Here is a 24,033-nt window from a genome sequence, read left to right on the forward strand (position 1 = left end):
AAGAAGACAGAAGAAAGCCATTACTGCGGTCCGTGGCCAAGGAGCTGAAAGTTCCACCTCAGAATAAGTTGGAAAACCATTCTCATTCATCATGTATATTTCATAGGGCATCTCAAATCTTTATTTAGAATTGGATAGGGTGCACATAAATTTATAATGATGGTAGCTATGTCATTGCGGGCCTACTCTGTAAATACCACTTTAAGACGTACTTTTGAACACTGCACTATTAGAATATGGCTTGGGAAGTATTTTAAAATGTGTTAATTCTCAGTTTAATTAATTGATAGTTCTCATTTCTCTAACAGCAATGATATAAGAGTCCCTGTGGCCTTTTGGGTCAAGATTAATACCTTCTGCGTAGTGTTCAACACCCTCTGGTCTAGCTGTATTTTTGGGCCCAGCCTCATCCCCTGCCAGTTCCTTGAGATGTTCTACCCACACAAGCTCCTTAGAACTCCTCAGTGTCAGGACAAGCCTGCCTGTCTTTACAAATGCTGCTCCCTCTGCCTGGCCTCCTACTTCATCTGAATAACTTCTGCTCATTCCCAAAGACCCATCTAAAAGGTCAGCTTCAGGGTCAAGGCTTTTCTAAGAAACTGAACCATCAAAAAGAGCCATTTTGTGGTTCAAAAAAAAAACAACACACCACATATTGGGAATTTTATACTGTTATTAATTTGCTGATTTGTTGAATTGTTGAATTGTAACGGTGTTCTAAGTACATTTACCATCTCATTGAATTCCCACATCAAGCCTAAAGGCAGGTATAACTATTTCCATTTATTGGACAAGGATTCTGAGATTTAGAAAGGTTCTTTCTAGAAGAAGGTAAATGATAAATAAATGTCAGAACTGGGTTTGGATTCAAAGACAAATGGCACACCATGCCTCTTCCTTTGTCTTATTTATTGCTATGACTACAGTGCCTAGTGTATGACTGGTACAGTTGAAATATGTATGATAATACATCTGTCAGAAAACCAACCAAAGAAATGGCAAGGCTGGCTTTTTTTATGGCTTCCCGAGACTCTCAATTCTGTCACTTTATGGTGGCTCCAAGTCCTGACATTGGATTTACCTTGATGCATGTTGCTGCTTCCCTGGAATTTAGAAAGATACATTTTAACAGTTGAAGCTAGGAGTCTGAGCTGCCTTTAAAAATCTTAATCCTATAAATATCTTTTGTTTTAAGGCTCTGCCTTGATCTGTGTTTGCCAGGCAGGTTCCTTATTGCTGTAGCTGTAATAATCTAGGACAAGTTTTTTGGATCATGAGAAGACTGTGTGGATTTGTTGACACACGGGTGCCAAGTCAAGGCAGAGGGATCTGGGTACATCCCTGAACACTCCTTTTCTCTCATTGACATAGGATTTTCCTGGTGTTCTTAAGCACAATGGTGTTTTCTTGCTAAAAACCAGGAATCCTTTGGCAAGTGCAACACAGCTGTTCTGGGACCCTTGTATTTAGCTAGCATTCCTTCTTGATTTAAATTTTAATTCTGTAGTATTCACCAGAGTTTCTGGTGTTAACATCTACAGCATTGGTTCTCAAACTTCATTGTGCATGAAAATCACCTGCAGGACTTGTTGGAACAGATTGCTGAGCCCCAACCTGGAGAATGATTCAGTCCCCCTGAGCTGAAGTCCCAGGTTCTACAATACAGTTAAGCTCCCAGGTGATGTTGATGCTGCTGGTCCAGGGATCACACTGTGAGTAGCTCACAGTGCTGTTCAAGTCCTGGTTTACAGGACACCAAATGAGGTTGGATATAAATGCGAAAATCTCAGCGGTTTACTGAGTAGACATCTGAATACTGAATTGTGTAGACCACCCCCCCCCAAAAAAATTAATAACTTTAAAAAAAGCGATCTCCTGATTTTTGACCTTATGTTAAGTACGGCCAGTGAGTCCTCTGGTGGGAGACCAGTGGGCTGGAACCCGGAAGTCCTCCCTTCTGGGAGCTCTTCTTCCAAGGTCTTAGAGAAACTTTCTTCTGTGTGACCTTCAGGATGTGGTATGTTTTGTTCCTAAAGCTACTCTAGAGGAGGATGCTGCATAAAATTGATCAGTCTCTCATCTCAATACAAATATGAATGAAAAAAGTTTTCAAAATGAAAACATTCCATAATATAATAAGAAATGTGCTCAGTAGATTCAGGATACCAAAGGGTGATTTCTTATTATCTTTTGTTTAAAGGCTAAAAGATATTTGCATTTTTATGAGATTCAAAATGGTATGAGTCATGCAGATCAACCATTTCTTTTTAACAGGAATCCTTTGTGTTTGAACCCAACTGCCTCTTCAAAGTGGATGAGTTTGGCTTCTTTCTGACCTGGAAAAGTGAAGGCAAGGTATGGCCCAGGAATAGTAGTTGTTCTTTCCTGCTTTCTAGCAGGATTTTTATTCCTCAACAAATAGATGAGTACTTATTGAGTGGATGGACCTTTGCTTATTCATTCATTCAAGATTTTTAGGAATGTGCTTCCAGTGCCAGGCATTGGCAGACAGTGGTGATCAAGGACATTATCCTAGCCCTCACAGATTCCAGGCAGAGTCCAGCATCAAAAAAAAAAAAAAAAGATACGAGTCATTGAGTGTTGTGGAAGAAAAGGTCAGGTTGTTACAAGAGCTTGAGAGAGGCAGGTTTGATTTAATCTTGGGAATTAGAAAGGTTTCCCAGAAAAAGAGCTATTCAAGCTGAAATCTAAAAGGTGCATAAGAGCACGTTCATCTGGCTATGTTGCAAGACTTGACTTAAGGCATGGCACAGTGTACATGCTTATTGAACCTAGAGCTGAATAAGAAAAGGAGAATTAGAGTTATGTATAAATTAGCATTATTCCCATTTAATATTGCATGTACACCTATATATTTAATGATAGATGTACATTATCTATAAAAAAGTAACAGCATTTTATAAACATGTTATAAATAATTATTCAGAGTTGCATCCGTGTGTGTATGTATGAAATGAAATGTTTGAGGTCTTTACTATTTCTGATTGGTCCAAATTACTATTATTGGGTTTTTTTTTTCTCTTTATCTTACTCTAATCAGCATTGTCTTCATCATCACAAACAAACATTTGCTAAGTGCCTTGTCTATGCCATAGGTCTGGCAGAATTTAAGCTCACTGCTATATCATATTCTCTCTTTTCAGGAAGGACAAGTGCTAGAATGCTCCCTCATCAACAGTATTCGGTTGGGAGCCACACCAAAGGTACCTGTGATTGGTGTTTGCTGTTTGGTTTTTAAAAAATTTTTTTTTTAAATTTATTTTTAGAGAGAGGGGAAGGGTGAGAGAAAGAGAGGGAAACTTCAATGTGTGGTTGCCTCTCATACGACCCCTATCGGGGACCTGGCCTGCAACCCAGGCACATGCCCTGACTGGGAATTGAACTAGTAACCCTGTGGTTCGCAAGGCCAACACTCAGTCCACTGAGTCACACCAGCTGGAGCAGTGTTTGCTGTTTTCTAAACACAGATTTATACTGTTTAACCTGTTACTGCCCCCAAATCATCATCTGGGTATTAAGAACAGACAGAATTTAGAAATAGTTGTATCTGTAACTGTTGGGTGATTTGGGATACATTATGTTTAATTATATTAGAAATGTTATTAACCCTTGAAAGCAAAGATCCCTGTATGATACCAGCATCAAAGAAACAGTTCCCTTAACTTAGAAATTACTTGCAAGTTCCCCTACCCTTTTTTAGCAAGCAGTGAGTGTGTCACTGGTCTGTGGTTGATGTGGAAATGTAAATGGCTTTGGTAGTTCTGTATTTGTGCACCTGTGCCTTCAGACATTGACTCACCTTGAAGGCTTGGTTTGCCTCTGAGAGAGAGAAAAAAATGACATAGCTTATAAATCAGCCTTCTTTACAGTGATTGAGTTGTTGGAATAAAAAGTTGTTTGTGTAGTGGTGCTAGGAATTTAAAAGATTTTTTTCTGCAATATTCTAGCACAGTGTTTTTTCACTTCTCCGTAATAGCCCTGCAGGTTTTTAGGTATTTAAAACAAAACTATGTTCCAAACATGTTTCTTTTTTTTTTAAAGCTATCCTCATTTGTGTTAGTTAAAATTTCTGTGTAATTATGTTGGCATTTCCTCCTGAGCTCTTTTTGAGGACAAAGACACTATTTTATTTGCTAATTAGAGGAAACTTATATCGTCTTCATTACAAAAGAGAATGCCAAGGCCTCCGGAGATGAACACACTCACGCTTTGTGTTCAGGCTACTTGAACTATGGTTGCTGGTTGTGGCAATGCCATGCTTATTTGTGTGAAGCCTCGGGGACTGTCCTCTGACGAGAGATCCCTTCAGTCTTTGTCGAAAGTCGAGTGCCAGTCAGAAGCTTTCCTTCCCTTGCCACATTCCAGATCCTTCGTAAAGAAAGACACTCACACCTGGTTTTTTAAATCAATAGCAATATAGTACCTTTCTTACCAAACAAGTTGTGTACTGTTACCCCTTTTACCTCAAGTTTTAGAATAATGCTAGCTATCTGACATTTTAGATAGAAAGAAAACATTGGCCTTTGTAAGTGTGAGTGTGTGTGTGTGTGTATATTTTTTTTTTTTTGGTCAAATGTGGTTTCTTATTACCATGTTTCCTTCATGCTCTGTGATCTAACATATTTTCTTCTGTTCGTATGCCTCTATACAGGATCCCAAAATCCTGGCTGCCCTTGAAGCTGTTGGAAAATCAGAAAGCGACCTGGAGGGGCGGATAGTTTGTGTCTGCAGTGGAACAGACCTGGTGAACATCAGTTTCACTTACATGGTGGCTGAAAACCCAGAAGTAACTAAGGTAACCTCAGTGAAACAGCCTCCCCCTCCCCCCCGTAAGCATATATATGTGGTACATGTAATTTTTTTATGTATAATATCATTTTAATATATATCCTAATTGCATAGTAATTTAATGAAAAAATAATTTCCATTCCCGTGCTGGAATATTGGTGTAGAAAATCCAGCAAAGCGCAGTACCGTTTGAGCATGCCACTCGTGTTTATCAACAACCCAAATGCCTTCTGCTGAAAGAACTAGCCCTGCACCTCTGAAACTTGAGCATGCACAGAAATTACCTGGGATTTTGTTAAAATGTATATTTTGGTTCAATAGGTCTATGGTGGGGACAAAACTCTCCCTTTGTAACAAGCTCCCAGTGGATGTGGATACTGCTGGTCTGAGAACCACAGTTTAAGTAGCCAGAGGCTGGATCAGCACTGCCTAATAGAACTATAATGCAGGCAGCAGGTTAAATTTAAATTTATTTAATAGCTACATTAAAAAAGTGAAAAGGAGCAGTGAAGTTAATCTTAATGAAATAATGTGTTTAACCCAATGTATCCAAACTATGATCATTTTAATATGAAATTAATATAAAATTTATCAGTGACATATCTTACATTCTTCTTTCCATACCCAGTCTTTGAAATCTGTTGTGTGTTTTCAGTTTAGACTAGCTACATTCCACGTGCTCCATAGCTGCGCTGAGTGGCTTCCACAGTGGACAGTACAGGTCTGGTTGGTTAAGATATCCAAGCTCACCCCCAGTAAGTTATTAAAGTATTGGGTTATGATCCGTCTTTTAACACCATAGCCAGGATTATGGCAAGCAAGTCTCTCTCAAAGAGATTTTGGCCAATGAAGTATAAAGCTTCAAGTTTAAATTATTTTTTGGCAAGTTATTTGTTTTCAGGACGGTTTTACGTCTGAACAAAGCTCCCATTTTCTTTCTATAATATCTGTGAAGAGGCCTAAGCTTTCGATGGACCACTACAGAGACCTAGGTTTGTGGGATGCCAGAGGCTTTTCATTTTCCCAGTAATATTATTACAAGTAGATACCCAGTTCAGGGTTGGGTGACAAAGGCCATCATTAGAAATATCAAAGTTTAGAGCTAGAAGGGAATGTACATAAGATCATTGGAGGAAACCAAAATTAGAAGACTTAACCCTGGGCCCAGAGTTAACTGGTGGCAGAGCTGAGTCCTGCAGATTCCAAGGCACTAAAGGCTCTTCTACCCTCACTCAGTGGGGTCCACAGTCCAGCAGCAGAGGCTTTATTCCATTCACAAGCCCACCAGACCCATTGATCCAGAATCTTCATTTTTAACAAGACCCCCCCAGGGGACTCATTTTGTGCAATGAATTCTGAGAAGCTCCTGGCCTCTTGGCTTTGGAGCCAGGAATGGATTCTCTGTGTGACCTGAAAGCCTTTGTTTCTGTCCTTTTGGTGTCTTTGATGGCTTTGTGCTATTGTTCCAGGTCACCTTGTTTTGGGAGAATAGGCTTTGCAGTTCCTTCAAGTTCTTTTATAATTTTGCTGACATCAACATCTAGTTTGAATGGGTTCTGAACCCTACTGATCTAAACCAACATTGTTTCCACTACTTCTAGCTCATGCCTGCACATATGAAACAGGTTTTTTTAGTTGCTGTTTACCATAGCAACATCCAGTCCTAGAAGTCCATGCTGACTACCTGCCCCCCCCTCAAAAAAAAGAAAAAAAATAGACTTGTTAATCACATATAGATATTTAGCCACCGGAAATTTTGCAAAACGACACTTACACTTCTGTAGACCTGTTTCCTGGCCTTTGTCAACTCGTCATATTTCAGGAAACAGTATGAGTAGGTATGAGCTTAAGAATCTGGGCTCTGGGACGAGGATGCCTGAGCCCAAATCCTTGCTCTTCAGCTGTGTGACTCCGACACGCAGATGGCCTCTGTGCCTCATTTTCTTGGTCTGTAAAGGGGGAACAATACCAAAACATTTGCTCTTAGGATTATTGTGAGGATTACGAGTTACTGCATGGAAAGCACTTTGCGCGCTGCCTTTCTCGTTGAAAGCTTCGATGTGCGTTCACTGTTAGGATCACAGGGTCACAGAATTTGAGAGCTGGAAATGGAACTTAGGAAGGGCTTCCCACCACCTCATTTTTCAGATGAGGAGATGAAGTCAAGGAGTTGAAAGAACTCTCCCAAGACTCCACAGCAGGCTTGACCAGAGCCCAGCCTAAAACTCAGGCTGCTTTCTGTGAGATGCGACACACTCCAACTTGCCCCGCGCACATGAGTCCGGGAAAGACAGCTCCGTTTAGTAAACCTCATAACGGCTTTGCCTCCTGTGGTTTGATCGCAGTCAGTGTTGCCCCAGTGTGTTCAGGAGCCATGTTCTGACATCTCTACTTATCAGTAGGTAGTATATATGTGTATGTTTGAGGCAGGGAGTACATTCTTAAAGATTTTTTTTTCTAGTATCATTTCCACTGAAATTTAAGATTAGCCAGCCAAACAAGTTAGTAATTACTATAAAGTAATTCTTTACTGGATTTTCAATTCAAACTCAATACTCTTTAAGCCTGCTCTTATTAAAGAAATGAAATGTTTCAGTTTCTGGGAACTGTTACTAGGAATTTTCCATTTCATTAATAGTATAGTTTAAAAATATGAATCTCAGTGTCCAAATGAGACAGTCCATATTATTAGAGCATGTCCTATGGGTGGGTCAACACTTGGAGAAGATAATGAAAAAGTTTTTCTATCCTGACCAGAGTGGCTCAGTTGGTTGAGCGTCGTCCTGTAAAGCAAAGGGTTGCTGGTTTGACTGCGGGTCAGGGCACATACCTGGGTTGCAGGCCCAGTTAGGGCACATATCAGAGGCAACTGATCATCTCACATTGATGCTTCTCTCCCTCTCTTTCGCCCTCCCTTCCCCTGTCTCTAAAAATAAAAAAAAAAACCTTTAAAAAGTTTGTTTCACTAAGTACACCTGTATGTGGATAATCTTGCCCACTTCCTGATTTACAACTTAAAATAACTGTATTAATCCAGATCATAATACTTACTGCCTCCAGTACTGACAGCATTTTCCCCATCACTACCATTTTGTTCCTATTCTTCTGTATGTGTTATCATCCCTAACAGAACACATCGAAGTGACAGGATTTATACAAAATACACACAGATATAATTATGGCAGGTCAAAATGGTGGCAGAATTCACACATTAAATCAGATCAAGCGAGAAATGTGGAAATCTCCCAGAGTACCTGAAGTGATGTTTGTGATACCTTGTGGTACCACTCCACTGCGAGCACAGCTTCAGAGTCTAGAATCATGGCACCCAGAATATGCTCACTGTCCTCTTAGCCAGCTGTTTTCCTGGTCAGTGTGTCACTAATGTCAGTTAAAGCAAGTCATTGTTTTTCAGTCTCCCCCAAGGATATGTTTATTAATGTGAGAGAGAGAGAGGAAGGGGGAAGAGGAAGAGGAAAATATCAATATAAGAAAGAAACATCAATCAGTTGCCTCCTGTACGCACCCTGACCAGGGACTGAACCTGCAACCTAGGTATGTGCCCTGACCAGGAACTGAGCCCACAGCCTTTTGGTGTACAGGACAGTGCTCCAAAGAACTGAGCCACCTGGCCAGGGCACAAGTCATCATTTTATAAAATAACGCATGCGTGCCTTAAACACTTTTTTTTAACTTGAAACATGTAAATATGATTCAATTGTCAGTCAGTCTTTTAATGTTGGGGCTGAAGTATTTTCATTAAGTATGGGTCTTTGGATTGGGGTTGATGTACTTTTTGCCTGTACCTTACCCATAATGCATCACCTCAAATACTACCCAGTTTGGTTTTTTAAAGTAAAAGTGAGACTTCAAAGACACTCTTGAAGCAATGGGAGTAGAGAAAGAATATGACTTCTTTCCCTAATCATTTAGGTCTCTTGTTCACATGGAGTTTTAAAAATATATTCTAGCAACTTGCCTTTAAAGAAAGCTTCCCAAAATATTCAACTAGAGAAACAACAACCTTTTTCTTTTCACACACATATTTCATTGGTTCATGTAATTTCTTATTATATTGAGTATAAAGCAATTTGGAAACAAACATAAGCAACTCATGGTAAGTGTAGGAGGTGAAAGCAAAAAGGTGCACAACATATTGGAAAAGTAGCTCGCTAACTGAGAGTTCTGCACTCAGGGTGTTTTGCTTGTTTTATGAACAGCTGATGAGTGAGTCTTGGTCTGCCCAGTGATGTAAGTTATGGTTGTATCTAGTATACAGCTTGCTTAAGAGTATTTATCCTAAAAGATTCTTGAGTATGTTCTTAATTCCTAGGTTCTTATGACACTTAAAATCTGTCTCTTCAGAAAAAGAAATCACTTAGCCAAATATTTAATCCAGGCAAATGGACCAACTTTCAACTTCCTGTGTTCCCCATGCCATACCAGCTCACCCATGGGGGAAACTCCCCTGTCTTTGCGCAAGCCATTTTACCTTCTTGGTGCTTCCACTTCTTAAAGGTGTTCTCTGATTATTTTTTTTTTCTTATTCCAAGTGGGTGTTTTTAGAGACTATAATTTTTGTACATGAAATCTTGACTTCTTAGATTTGAGGTTTCAAATAAATACAGAATGCTTTCCAGTGCACATGACTGTGGAAATATGATTGGTTGTTTGTTGTTTTTTTTTCCGAGTAAAAAAAATGACACTAGTATAAAAAAACATTTTTGTAGCTCAGCTTGAATTTTCTTCAGCTGCCCTCTCTGCTTATAGAGGAAACAGCCTGCCTTGCCATTCTACCCCTGTACCTTTTCAGAAGACCTGAGCTGCTTTCCATAGGTAGACCTTTCTCCCCTATGAAATAAATATCTAACAGTATCATAAACTTAAGTCCTAATCCAAACGTTTCACCCTTCACCCACAATTTTTTCAAGTTGCTGAGACCATGAATGCCTTCCTCTCATGTCCTGCATGGATCCATCACCAAATACTTATGTATCTAGAATCTAGCTGCTTTTCACCACTACCATGACTGCAGCGTGATCAAGGCCAATATCATTTCTCCCCTAACTGGTTTCTTGGCCGTGGCCTTGACCCTTTCAGTCTAGTCTGAGAATAGCAGCTAGAGAACTGTTTTTAAAATGTAAATCAGATCATATCACTCCACCACTCAAAACCATTGAAGGCTTATGGTGTCCTGCAGGAACTGATCCTTATTTGCTTTCCCCTTTACGTCTTTAGCTCCCTTTTTCCTCCTTGTATTTCCTTCCAACCTCAGGGACTTTGCATGTGCTGTTCCTTTTGTCTGGGACATACTGTTTCCTCAGTTACAGGCAGTCGTTTTCTCCTTCACAGTTTCCCATGTATCTGCTGGACTGTCACCTTAGAGGGAGCTTCTCCATCTCACCCCTGCCCTCCCCCACCCCCCGCACTTCCTTACTCCTTATCCTGCTTTATTTTTCATCATAGCTCTGATGAGTCTTTGCATACCATATACTCATTTGTCTTCCTCCCTCTACATGAGGACAATATTTTTTTCCCTGCTGCATCCCCAGCATGGAGAATGGGCCATGCCCAACATTTAATAAGTGCTCAATAAATACCTGATTTCTTGAGGTTGTTATGTTGACTGAATCAATAAATTCTAAGCTGGGTGATGAATATATATAATCATTAATGCTGTATACCTCCGGTATTTTACAGCTTAGCTCCAAAAGAAGCTGAGAAAGTGATCTTTGGACACAAAGAATGAGAAAATGTGATTTAGTGATAGTCAAAAAGGTCTGGGATTCCAAAGTGTTATTTTTAGAGTCACTTTTCAGGATGTAATGGGACTGTTGCTAAGAAGCCATGACAAGGCTAGAGGTTTTAACCCTGGCTCTTGGCCCCTTTCCAACTTAGATCATTATTTTCTGCTTACCTAAATTCTTCCTGTCACTTCAGTTAGAAAATTTAGCTCTCATTTCCTCCCCTTAAAAACCCTCTGTTAAAGGAATTGCTAACAAATTGCTGGCGCTTTTTCCTCAAACACAGTGTGCCTATGGGTTATAGGTCAGTCCTATGTGGCTTAAAACACCTCTGAATAAAAGCAGCCATATGAAAAAGACATTTTCCAATTTTTTTCTAAGCTGTAATAAAGCTTTTTTTTCTGAACCATGCTCACCTCTCTGCCCACTGTTGCCCTAAACTACACAAATAATAGTGAACATGGTAACTTTCTTTAGTTAGAAAAGCAACTTAATTTCTCCCATGTATTTGTTGTGCCTGAGAATGCAGCTCACTCTGGGGGGTCGGTCTCTGGGGGGCCGAAGGGCTTTCAGGTGTCCTCATTAAGTCGCAGCTGGTGCTGCGCGGCAAACTGGAATCACAGTCACTGTACAGAAGATTGAAATGCAACACTAATTTACAATATCCAGATAAGCCTGTTATTTTATACTAAGTTGAATTTTCCTTTGATTACAAAAATAAGCTGCTATTTTGAGGATCGAAATGCAAAGATATGAATTGAGTTTAGACAATTTCCAGACTCCTCATTATACTCTATGCAGGTTGTAAATATTCGGTGAACTCCGTAGTTAGGCTTTGTGACCGCGTAAATCATCACATAAACACATGAATAATTACTATAGAAATCAGATTATAAAAACGTTGCATGTTCTTTTTGTATACAAGTAAGGTAAAGTCAGGTGATGAAATCTTATTTTAGTAGACTGGGTTGAATGTCAAAATCACTTTGCTGAGCTTGAATTATGTTGATTGGAAGGCTTACTGCAATGGCTCTTAGAGAAGGGACTTATTCTCTGTTTTGTGGGGGAAAAAATCAAATTCACTATTTAATCAGCCCCTCATACTGGCTTTGCTGACACTCTGCAGAACCTCCCTCCCCTTGACTCGTTTGTCTGTAGTCAAGCTTGGAGCTACTCAAAGGGATCAGACCGGAGACTTCTTCAAAGGAGAAAAATTGGGACAACTGTAATAGCATAATCAATAAAATATATTTAAAATGCAAATTATCTCTGCTGGCACTTTTGAAGAATCTGAAATTCTGGGGGTGGAGCCTAATGAATTTAATATTCTGGAGGTGCAGCCTAGTGAATCTGAAATTCTGGAGGTGGAACTCAGTGATCTAATTAGCAGGTTCTTCACCCAGGTGATTTGGGTGCTGAGTGAAGTTTGAGCCCTATTGGCATAGCACACAAGTGAATTTTGTCCAGAAATCACAATAGTTCTGAACCCAAACACATTTTTCCCAAATTGATCGACTGAAGTACACAGGTAAATGTCTAGACCCATCTATTTCACCAGACAAACCATGGATTAAAATTCACTAAGTAAAAACACAAAGAACATGATTTCAAAGAATGTTTCCATAACTGAGAAATAGGTTTGTTTCAAAGCACCCCTCGGTTAAAACGCTATTTCTTGAAATGAAGTTTTAATTGTATTATATATGCCAGTGCTTCTCAAAGCGTGGTCCCCAGACCAGCAGCTCCAGCAGTACGTGGGAACTAAATTAGAGATGCAGATTCTCAGGCCCTGCGCCAGCCCTCCTGAATCAGTGGCCCAGGTTTTAACTAGCCGTGGAGGCGATTCTGATGCACACTCAAGTGTGAAAACCACTGCCCTGCCAAGGAACTCAATAACGAGCATTTATATCCTGCTCCTCTGTTAGAAGCCTTGAAGAATTTGTCACCTTTTCTACCTGCTGCCCAGGCTCTCCTGAGCCAATGCCTGCTGAATGCTGAGTAGCTAAATTGTAAATCTGCAATTCCTATCTGTCACCCAAGCCCCAGTAGCCTCCCAGTTTTTTTTGGAGGCTCTCGTCTGGGATGGTATGCATGTGTTATTTTTTTTTTCGTGTTTCTAAATCTGAAAGCTGGCATTTTCTTGTTTTATTTTGTTTTTCTTTAAGATTCTGATTTGTGTGAAACAAATGAGTGAAGGGCAGTAAATCACTTTCTTTCTTAAGGACAGAACTGTGAATCAGGGCAGATGAGCATGTTCACAAGCTTTAAAGGCCCCAGCCCACCCAGGTGTCTCCTTGCCAAATAATGATAATGGGGCTCATTTGTTTTGTTGCTGGGTTGACTGTAGAGACCATCAAGCTTTCTGCCTTGGGAGGGCTGTGCTCATCAGTGACTCTGCAGAGTGGGTGAACCTGGTCTCCTTGGGCCTCCCACAGCCACCTTTCATGCGTCTTGCGCCCTTGGCTCTCATCCTGCTCTTGCAACACCATCTGTCCCAGAATCCAGCACTTCAGTGTCTCATCCATGGTGGCAGTCTCTGAATTCTGAAATTTCGTATTTATCTCAGTACCGCCAAAAGCAGTAGTTCCTTGAGACCAGAAGTTGTGAACTCAGAAGTCTGCGGGAGCCATGGAGATGATGTGAATAATGAAAAAAGTGTCAGGCAAAGACAAACAGGGCAATGTGTGGACTTTAGTGAACTGAGTGCACATACCCGTGTATACGATCATGGTGGGGTGGTGGGGAACAGCATCCACTTACTTCCCGCCAGTTTTCCAACTCTGAACGTGAGCCTGAGGTTGCTAAGTTGGTTGTGGCAGTGCTTTTTCCATGAGATGCTGGATGTATGGGTTTTCTTACATAAAATCTCCTGATGTTAAAATGTTGACAGATATATTCATTCTTTAAATACTGCGTGTGCCATATGACAGGTCTGTGGATCATTTAGAACCTTAGGTCTAGACATCAGCCAGCATGTATTAGAGCATGAATGCATCTATACCAAGGCTAATGCTAATATTTCCTTATTGACATTTTAAATAAGATGCCCGTTCTTTCCTTTTTTACTTCATTCAGTTCTTCTTCCAAGAATTATTTTTTGATGAATTCTAAACTTGGACAAATCATTTTTAGTACATAGGCCTTTTTATCCCCCTTTGTAAAAGAAGGGAGTGTACTAAGTGGCCCTTGATGTTCCTTTCTCCTATGAGACTTAAGGGATCTTTTTGTTTAAAAAAAAGTGCTGAATGCAAGGAGGACACAGGTGCGTTGCTTTGACAAAACACTGGGTCGAAGTCCTAGGTTAGACTACTGTGAGTCACATCACCATCCCTGAGGCCAGTCTTCCAGCTACTAGGGCAGGAGGCTCTAGTGGCTGGAGAGAGGAGGGGAGAGAAGTATTTCCATCAAAGACGCAGGACACTATATCCAGAAGAGGGAGGGCCCGCTGGTCCTGTTGTAGTGATGTTTATGTGGAGTCCACCAGAAGAGAGAACATTGTGAAGGTGGGAGTTAAGGTACAAGCAGAGGTTCAGAAAATGGAGGACCCACTATATTGGGTCCAGAAGATTAGAGTGACCACTTTTTACTGGGAAATTGGAAAATTAGGCCAAGACTGTGGCCTGCTTTGAGTGCCAAGCTGCGATGCCTACCTAACAGGGAGGTAATGTGATTACCTGAAGATTCTAGGGACGTAACAGAGGTCATGGCCTGCAGTGTGGGAGACATGCACTTCAATCTTTACATTCCAAGAAAATTGACGTATGGTAATAGCACTTGGCTGAGTGCTGCTTCTCAAAGTGTGGTTTGGACCAGCAGCTTCATTATCACCTGGAGCTTTGTAGAAAGGCAGGATCTCATGTCAAGCTCCATTCTGAACCTGCTGAATCTGAATCTGCACTTGAGCAAGATCCCTAGGTACTTTTTATTTCACATTAAAGTTTGAGAGGTACTGAGATAGAATACAAGAAAAACAGTTGTTCTTGCCTTCAACCCAAGGAGGAAGATCTGAGGTGCCTTGTAATGTGGAATCAAGAGAGTTTGTGCCTGGGTGCAGTTAGAGAAGTTAAGGTAGAGACCAGGTTTTAAGTTTCATCACCTAGGAATATGATGATACAGTTACAAGAAGTTGAGGACCCAGTTACCCTGGGACAAGAGGGGAAGGGACATTTAATTTGTTTAAATACATTCTAGAAGGAATGTGTGTGCCATGGGACCTGCTGTGAATCATACAGTGCAAAGAAGATCACGTGCTACTTGGGGGTCCTCAGGGCTTGTCTGTGGGGCCAGTTCTGGCCTCCCTGTGCCTGTGCTCTGCGTCTGTTGCCCCTTAACATCCTGAAAACAGCTGTCCTTGTTTTCCTTTGAAACCCTCTGCTTTCTGAATGTAGATTTTTACTGTTATGCTTCTTAGCACTGGACTTACTTTAAAGTGAAGCGCCTTATCAAAATGAATGTTTATGAAACTGGAGCTGTTTTCAGGGAGTTCTGTCACCTGCCCTGGTGAGGTTTCCTTGGAATAGTGAGAGGAGCAGAGTGAGAAAATGACCTGGAGCTGCGATTTAGGCCCTGGCCTGCAACAACGCCAAGCATCCTGCCAAAGTCATTGTCAGTGTTTGCACGGACCGTGCATTTTACACTGTTTTCTGGTGCACTCTGAATGCAAAGGGAGCATTGCTCGTGGTGGAGCACATCCATCCTCTGTGTTCTAGTAGAAAGTACAGAAGAGTAAAAAGAAGAAAATAAACCCCTCCTGGAGAGCAGTCCCCCTTCTTCCGTGCATTTTTTTAAGTGGACCTATAAGTGGAACCTAACCAACAATACAAAGATGCAAGGAAAATAAGACCAGCAACACTGAAAGGAAAAGAAATCAACAGAGACAAGAGGGAAGGAGGAAGGGGGGACGGGGAAAAGGAAGGGAAGGGGAAAGTCAAGGAACATATAGCAAGGACTCATGGACAAAACCAAAGGGGAAGAGCTGAGGGAGGGAGAGGGGGCAGGGGAAAGTGGTGGGGGGGAGGCAGAGACAAATGTATTTGAAAAAATAAATTAAAAGAAAATTAAAAGAAAAAATAAAAATAAAAGCTGAGGGAAAAGAAAAAAAATTGAAGCGAAACTCACATAACATAAAATTAACTATTTTAAAACAACAGTTCAGTGCTATTTGGTAAATCACATTGCTGCGCAGTCACCACCTCTATCTAGTTCTAAAACGTGCTGTCCGCCTAAAGGAAGCCCTGTGCCCATCGAGCTCCCCCTCCCACAAACGACCTAAATGTGTCCTTTTTCATGCACACACAATTTCTTGGTGTTACCCGTTCATGTTTCTTTAGAAAGCTTCCAGCCTCCTAGGCAGTCTGTGCTCAATGCTGTGGTCTTCACTGGGAACATGTGTTCTTTGCTGGGGTCTCTCTCACTGTTGTTTTTCATGAACTTGACAGGTTTCCTGAGAAGAGACCCTAAGCTCTAGGCTCAGCCCAGAACAACTCATTTTGCCCTAATTGCAAGTGTTATCAAATGACTCCACCAAGGGAATGCAAAAGGAGCTACTCTAATTGCACCACAAGCATAATATGAAGTTTGGATTTCACCTTTTGGTGCCTGGAAGAGAAAAATGTCATTAGCTTTCGATTGCTTCTACATTTACAGCAAAGTTCCAGTTTTTACCAGTAGCAAAAATTGCCATTGTGAGCATAATATGTATATATAGTAGGCCTGCACATGTTGGTTTGTATGTTTTCTAATCTTTGGGTTATAATTTAAAAAGGAGAACCACGAGGAGGGGGGTTGAACACCTCACCTGAGATGAGACTCTTTTGCCTCTGTGCACTATGACCTGGAGCAAATAATTTAATAATCTTATAATCTGGGGCTGGCAAACTGCAACCCATGGGCCAAGCACAGCCCTCAGCCTGATTCTGTATGCCCAATGAGCTAAGAATGCCTTTTATACTTTACAGCGTTGTGAAAGCAAAACAAGACAAAAAAGCTATACAACAGAAGAGCCACATGTGGCCTCCAAAGCCTAACATATTTATTACCTGGCCCATTACAGAAAAGGTTTGCTGACCCCAATAATCATAATGACAAGAGCAGCTGGAGTAAAGTTTGTTTTTTAGTTTATATTGAGTACCAGACCCTGTTCAAAGCACTCGACATGTATCATCTCATTTAATTCTCACAACAATTTTATGGGATAGGTATGATTATCCTCATTTTACAGAAGAAGAAATAGGCCCAGCGGGGTTGAATAACTTGTCCACAGTCACACAGCCAGTAAGTGGCAGAGCTGGTGTTTTGAACCTGGGCAAGAGATCCACTCCAGATCCTGAATTCTACTACCACCTTATGCTGCCGTTCTCAGGTTGGGAGACAGCCACTTCCACCTGTAACATTGTACGACTTTACTGTGCTTTTTAAGGTAAATGTTTAATATCATTATCTGTGGGAGGTGTAGTACTTGAGAAGAATAGAACTTTCAAAATTGGTGGTCAGCAAAATGGATTTCTGAAAAAAAAGTCCATTTAAAGGGGTTCCCTGGTCAAGTAAACAGAGAAAGTCGTGCTGGACAGGTTTCTCTGTTAGCACTCTGAGAAATAGTACCAGTCTCATATTGGTCTCAGCAGGGGGTGGGGGGAGGGCTAGTAAATGACTTCCCAAACTTATTCATTTTTATTTCGGCCTACTGAAGAGGCACAAATGAAAATCTTTCAGAATGACTTTTGTGCAGGAGGAAGTCAGCAAATGACGTCATAGAGGAATCATTATTCAGCCCAGTATTTTTCCAGAAGTGTGAAACAATAAAAGCTAGGCATCCATTTATTCATCTTTCCCATAAATATTCCTTTTATTGTTTCTGTTTTCCTGATGCCATATTTCTTTCCTCCCTCCCCCTCCCCTTTTTTGTGGGGGGGGGCACAGGAAGGTTGGGGGAATGATACCATGTTAGATAATGAAACAAACCCAGTGATTTTTTAGTACCTCTTATATTAAGTTCTATTTAGTTTATAGGATTACATATAGATTTGATGTGCCTGAGCTAATAAATAGGTTGATGCTGCCTGGGCAGGAGTGGGCCCCTTGATTGATTATATCTATCACAGAACCTCCGCAGGTAGCATTTGTCTGCACGTTCGAATGCTGTTCACTTTGGCGTGACTTAATTTGCCAGCGTTGTCAGGCGGATTGTGTCCTCAGGGATTATAAGCACAGACTTCAGCCAAAGATTCAATTCATCAGCTCTTCACCAAGATTTTGCAAATTTGACAGTTGAGACCAAAAATGTACTCTCACAAAATTGATGGTTTCTGACTGCCATAGGATGATGTTCTTGTTTTCCTCAAAATCTTTAAAGGTCTTCAGTTATTTTAGAGTTTTCCAATAGATGCCAAAGAAGTGTTACGTAAAATAAACCAAATACCCCATTTTCTTTTTGAATGATGTCTGGGGTTTGTAGAAAGAGAGCTGCTCTGGGACCTCTGAGGCACTGAATATCACCTGTTGTTTATTTAAAGTCAGTAGGCATGAGTGAACACAGGCATGTATGTATTCTGAATGCACATGTGTACATATGATTTGTTTGGCTGGGTCTGCAATATAGACTGACAACAGACAAGAGAAAGGCATACAACTTTATTTTTTTATTAATTTAATCTATTACATTTTTAATTTTACATGCACAGGGGCATTGCAGAAATAAGTGAACATGCAAAGGAGCAGTGAGATTTGAGAATTTATATAGCATCTTAATAGGGGAAAGGGAAGGGTAGCAGGCCACTTATGGGAGAGCAAATTTTTAGGGAAGATTAATGGGCCCTTTGGAGAAGAGATAGGAGATACGATAGTTCTGTGTCATTTTCTGTTTGGGTGTGGTGCCAACTTTTCATCTCCCAGAAGAGAAGATTAAAGTTGTCCTGGGGGCTGGAAGAGGGGGGAAACAAAGTTGGTGCTGGGGAGGGGATTTAAGATAATTGAGTTCTTCAGGGGTTTTAGGCAGATAAAGGATTTCAGGAATTCAGACGCCTTCAGCTCAAGGTGGCATCTTTTGGGGTGGCATATCCTGACTCCCTTCAACAGTATACTTATTGGAGTAGATATCTGGAATGAGATGTGCTTATTTCAGACAAGATTCTATAGGTCCAGTAGGACTTGGTTACAGAATATCTACAGGATCAGGCATAGGCAATGCAAAAATCATCTCTTAGGAATAGTAATGAACAGAAACTGATCCAGTATGGGAATTTGACCCTCCGGCTTCTGAATGACGACCAAGAAAAGCACAGTGTCCTCTCCTTTCCTGTGACTCTCCTTTCCAAAGGGGTCTGCTTTGACCTGACTGCTCAGTGTTGTCAAGATAACCAGCCAGGCTGACAGACTGTTTTGACTATCCAAGGGTGACTAAACTAATTTTGACTAGGAAAGTATAAATATTGCCCAGGCCTATCCAAATCTATCTTTGAAACACAGCCTCACATACTCATATATGGCAGCTAATTTCCTACACAAATACTCATTTACCATGCTCTGAAGGTAATTTAAGAATCAGATAACGCTTAATATATTCATTCTTTAAACTTCTTCAACTTTACTCTGTGGACAGAGAACAGCAGATGCAAAATCTGTATTTTCTGGAAGACTCTCAGGCTATGTCAAGGGAAAAAAGCCCCAGTTGCTCTCTTTTGGATTTGAAAATTTTATGAGAATTGTTATCAACTTCCCAAGGGCTTTTGAAATTACCACTGGCTTATCTCTACTGATTTTCCTTTTCTTTTTTTTTTTTCCTCCTGAAATCTGCCTTGTTTTTGCCACCAGTTTCAGTAGTTTTCTGGTGGTCATTATTATTGGCTCCTTAATTAAGCATTTCATCTCAGGTTTCACAGCTGGATTTGCCTGGGACTGCAAGCCTACCTCCTTCATTATGCATGAAGTTCTTCACCTTCTTATCTTGCACATTTCTTTTTTGGGACAGTAGTTGTGGCGACTTGCAGGTTTCTTTGCCTGATTTGCTCTCCCTGTCAACACTGACGTTGTCCGCCCGTTTGCCCTCTGTCTGATGGCCCTGAGAGAGTTGGCAACACTGACATCGAGGCCGCGTGAGACTGGCATTTACTAAGCACATTCTACCTGTACTTTTCTCTCTCTCTCTCCTTAGTCGAGCCAGGAGAAGGTAGTTGAAATGAAAGAGAAAAGTTGTTTTATATTTTCTGCTTAACCTGATGCAAAAATTGGTCTATGGTGTATGCAAACAAACATTGCTAGATCTGTACCAACTTAATTTTAGAATGGATTTAGCATCCTAGGTGAGCACATTGGAATGGTAAGAAATTCATGTTTTTTTGTCAAGTCCTGCCTCAGTCACCAGTCTGCCACCTCTCCTCAGACCTGGGCCGAGCCCTGGGCCCACACCTCGGGAACGCTGGCACTCAGCCTCCAGGTCCTCCTGCCGTGTGGGCTGCAGCCTTGGTGCTCGGGCCTGGCCACTGGACATTTGGTGGATGAGTCATGTTCTGATCGTGTACCCTAGTTCTGGGAAATGGACCTCTGTCTTGTTTCTCTACCAAATTTTCTAAGAGGTGTTCTCTCAGGAAGCCGGGCCTGTCCTGATTTTGCGCTTACCTCTCTCAGAAGCAGGGGGTGCTGTTCCTCTAACAGGATTTTGCAGGACCATCTCCCGCTGCCTAATGAGATCCTGTATCACCAGCTCCTGGACTTTCTGTGGCTGTGGAACTTCCTTTCACAATGTGGAACAACCTCCCATTGGCTACCTGCATTGCTTTCATAATACCTGTAACTTTCTTTAAAATATGTTAGCACATACTATGATGTGTGTGTGTGTGTGTGTGTGTGTGTGTGTGTGTGTGTGTGTGAATTTTAATTTTAATCCAAAACTGGGGGATGAGAATTTAAAATTTGAAGTGTCTCAGTTGGTAGTACTCATGTCAAGGGTGGTTAGTTAGCATTTGAAAAGCTTGAATCAAAAGCCCATAGCCCGCTCATTATATATAAATTATACCTCAATACAATTGATTAAAAACAAAACCAGTCAAATCTTTTCTCCAGTGGCCACCCCCATGCACTCTTCAATTATCTTTATCTCTGATTAGCGCCCACCGGATGCTCTGATACTAGCATAATACAGTGAATGGTGCATTGGAGTTGCCTGGAAGGACTCTCCAATTGCACATAGCTGAGCCCCACCCCCAGAGTGACTGATTCTGCATTATGGGTTGGGGTGGAGTGGAGTGGGACATTTCTAATATACTCCTATGGGATGCTCATGCTGCTGATCCCAGAAACCACTTGAGGATAGCTGGCATAATGAAGAGTAGAACTGCTTTTTCATTGGTGGACATCACAGTGGTGTTCAAATTATGTGATTTGTCTGGAAACAACATACAAGCTCTGCTGCCTTTGCATGAACAGGGCACAAAAATCAAGCCCACGTGCCTACATGGCATTCCTTGAAAGCTTGTAAAAAAAAAAAGGCAGGATCTTTAATGCAGACACCAGACCTCCTGTATCTGAATCTGTACTTTAACAAAATCCCCAAGTGATCCAAATGCACATTAAAGTTTGAAAAATACTGGGGTAAACTAAATATAGTGTATATGGTCTAGTTCAGAGGTCCTCAGGAGTAGATTCACATTAGAGTTATCTGCGGTGTCTAAAAATTAGATTGACAGCCCAGGCACACTCATGTTTTTAATGGGAGTCTCCGAGGGTGGAGTCCAGGCTTCTAAAATGTCTTATGAACTCCGTAGGGAGTTCACCGGCTCTGGGAACTGCTAATCTAGCCACAATTTCCTTTTCACAGTGTGCTAGCTGGAAATGTCTTCGCCTTGGCCCGCCTTCAAAGTTAAATATTGACAATTTAATGCCAACTAATACTTTTTCCTAACTGAAGTGAAATGATTTCATTCACTTTGCTTGTATAGACTCATAAGAGAAAGCATCTTGGGCTCTATCTACAGTGTCTTTACTCTAAAATCTGAGCCACTGCTTATCGTTCCTCCACTGGGTATTATTCATCTGGAGATTTGCAAAATGTTGCAATTTTACATTCCAACTACTTTATAAAGAATCTTGTCTTATTGCAATGTTAGACACTGGAAATCTTACTTGAAAAGTTTCATAGTTTGTCCCAAGTGCATGGAAATGGGTCTTATTTCCCTTTTCGAATGCCCTTCAGTTGTGGCCAGAACTCAGTACAAAGGGATCAAAAGCTGTATTTCAAATTATATAAACTCCTGGCTTATGTTGTTTGAGGTTGAAAACTAGTTCATTGTTAGAGCAATTAGGCACCTTAAGGATAGCCAATTGAAATATGTCCTGCCTTTTTCTTAGCCACACTTACTTAAACAAACAAACAAACAAACAAAAGTCTTTCATGCATCAAAGTTTATGAGTTCTAAGTGCCAAAAAGTTCCCGTGTTCTAAATATTTCAGATGGCCCCATCCATTCATTATTTTCACAGCTCTGATGGACAAGATAAAAGTCAATATCTGCAGTATCTTGCCTCCTCCTGTTTCCCCATACAAGCAATTGAACTTCAGTTTCTAAAATGTACAGGTCAGAATTTCCATTCTAACAAATGCAGATTTGTAGAGCCCTGATGGGGAGGGATATGACAAAAAGGAAGAGCAAATCAGGAACTGCAGGTCCTTATTAGAAGTTGCATATTCCAACTGAAGGCTCTGTAGGAAAACTTTACCTTCCTTAGAAACCAAAACCGGATCTTTCTACGTGGGCAATGGAAGGAGATGCCATAAGTTGAGAGGCACTTCCTCTCCTCAACCTGTGCTTCTCAAACAGAATGCACACATGAGTCATGTGCAATCTTATTAAATGCACATTCTGATCCAATAGGTCTGGGATATGACCTGAGATTCTGCATTTCTAACCTGCTGCTAGGTCATGTTGATGCTATTGGTCTAGGAGCCACCCCTCTGAGTGACATGGATTTGGAACAGAGCTCCATAAAAGCAAGTTTGCAGAAGAATCACTTGCAAAGTTCATTTAAACACAGATTTCTGGTCCCTGGCCCTAGAGACAGATTTCATAGGTGGAGCCTGATAATTTGCATTTTAATAATTCCCAGGGGATTCTGGTGCTGCTGGTCGCTTAAGTAGAAAGTATCCAGTTAACTTTTGAGCAGACTTAGTTAAGGTGCTTCCACTGAAAACAAAAAATAAAAGGTTAGGAAGGATGCCACTGAATTCTCCCTTTGGAGAAAATTAGGTAACAAATTGAGGAGTGTCGCAGAGTCTATGTTATTTTTGCGTTGACAATATGCTTTTTTGACTAAAGACAGAGAAAGAATGCTTCTGGAACACAATATAGAGATGAGATTGGGCTGAAGGAACAACTCTGCCTGAGGTGGTACTGACTGTATAATAATGATAATAATTGTTATTTTAAAAGGACAAGTCTCTGTGCACAGAAACAGGCTGGAAGGACAAATAGAAAAATGCTGTCTGTGGGTGTCTCTTAATATCAGTACAGCAGGACCTTTAATAACAGCACATTTTGTTCAATGTCATCATGTTACAACATTAATGAGATGTCATAGGAACTTAACTCTTGTTTTCTCAGTTAGCCTATGGTAAAACTATTTTCATTATGCATTGTTTTACTTAAAGTCACAGAACCTATCCACCATGTTAAGCAAGGACTTCCTGTAGTGGGATTTGGAGTGATATTTACTTTTTGCTTTATGCTTTTTTGCTTTGCATTTTTCTACAAAGGGATTTAAATATTGCTTTTAAAACCTTAAAAAAAAAAACCTAGCAAATGTTTTTAAGGGAAAAAAGTGAGATACATGCTCTGTGTAAATTATATATTTTTCAGTTTAGATTTGTTGTATCTCTCTATATACATTTTTTTTTATGAGAAAGAGATTCTTTTTGTCTATGACAGTCCTAGTGTTGTGAGATCAAAAGACGTGGGTAAGTCTGAGGCCCAGACATTTGCCTGGAAAATGGACCTTTCCAGCATGATGAAAACAAGTTTAAGGAGTCCAAGAGGAGAGGTCGAAGGTTCCCAGGAAAGATTTAGAGACACCCAAATGACCCAGCACAAGCCCTCGAGAATCCTTTGAAGAACCTTTTCCTTTCTCCTTAGAAGGGCTGAAATGAGATTTAAGTTCATTTAAACAAAATGGGAAAAGATTAAAATGAGAGAACAGTAACCATTACAAGGGTGGAAACTGCCAGCTTGGACTTCTGAACAGAATCATCCCTGCGGGCTGGTCCCCAGTGCCCAGCTGCTTGTGCCCACTCAGCATGGCGAGCCGGGGGTGGGGTGCCCAGGGCAGCACGACTCATCCTATGAGTGTGTCACCACGGAGCCAATGTATCTAAGTTGCATTGTTTTCCCCTTCTATTAATCAGGAAACATTCAAAGAAGTTGATATACATCTAGTTTACTCCTGGCACAACTTTACAACTAAACTCTCAAGCTCTACTGACACCTGCTGGTATTTCA

General features: G+C 40.8%; 1 protein-coding gene across 8 annotated transcripts in view; it reads left to right on the forward strand.

Annotated features, from left to right (window-relative positions):
- PLCB4 (phospholipase C beta 4) overlaps nucleotides 1-24,033 on the forward strand; it is a 392,492-nt gene that overhangs the window by 260,167 nt on the left and 108,292 nt on the right. For all 8 annotated transcript variants that reach the window (XM_054574035.1, XM_054574037.1, XM_054574036.1 and 5 more), the window contains 3 exons: nucleotides 2,275-2,355; nucleotides 3,165-3,224; nucleotides 4,673-4,816. In XM_054574035.1, the coding sequence (XP_054430010.1) occupies nucleotides 2,275-2,355; nucleotides 3,165-3,224; nucleotides 4,673-4,816 (285 nt within the window). The remainder of the gene's footprint in view (nucleotides 1-2,274; nucleotides 2,356-3,164; nucleotides 3,225-4,672; nucleotides 4,817-24,033) is intronic.

The sequence above is a fragment of the Pteronotus mesoamericanus genome, unplaced genomic scaffold, assembly GCF_021234165.1.
Source record: "Pteronotus mesoamericanus isolate MK-2021 breed Mesoamerican mustached bat unplaced genomic scaffold, CSHL_Meso_final contig_25, whole genome shotgun sequence".
Lineage (NCBI taxonomy): Eukaryota > Metazoa > Chordata > Mammalia > Chiroptera > Mormoopidae > Pteronotus > Pteronotus mesoamericanus.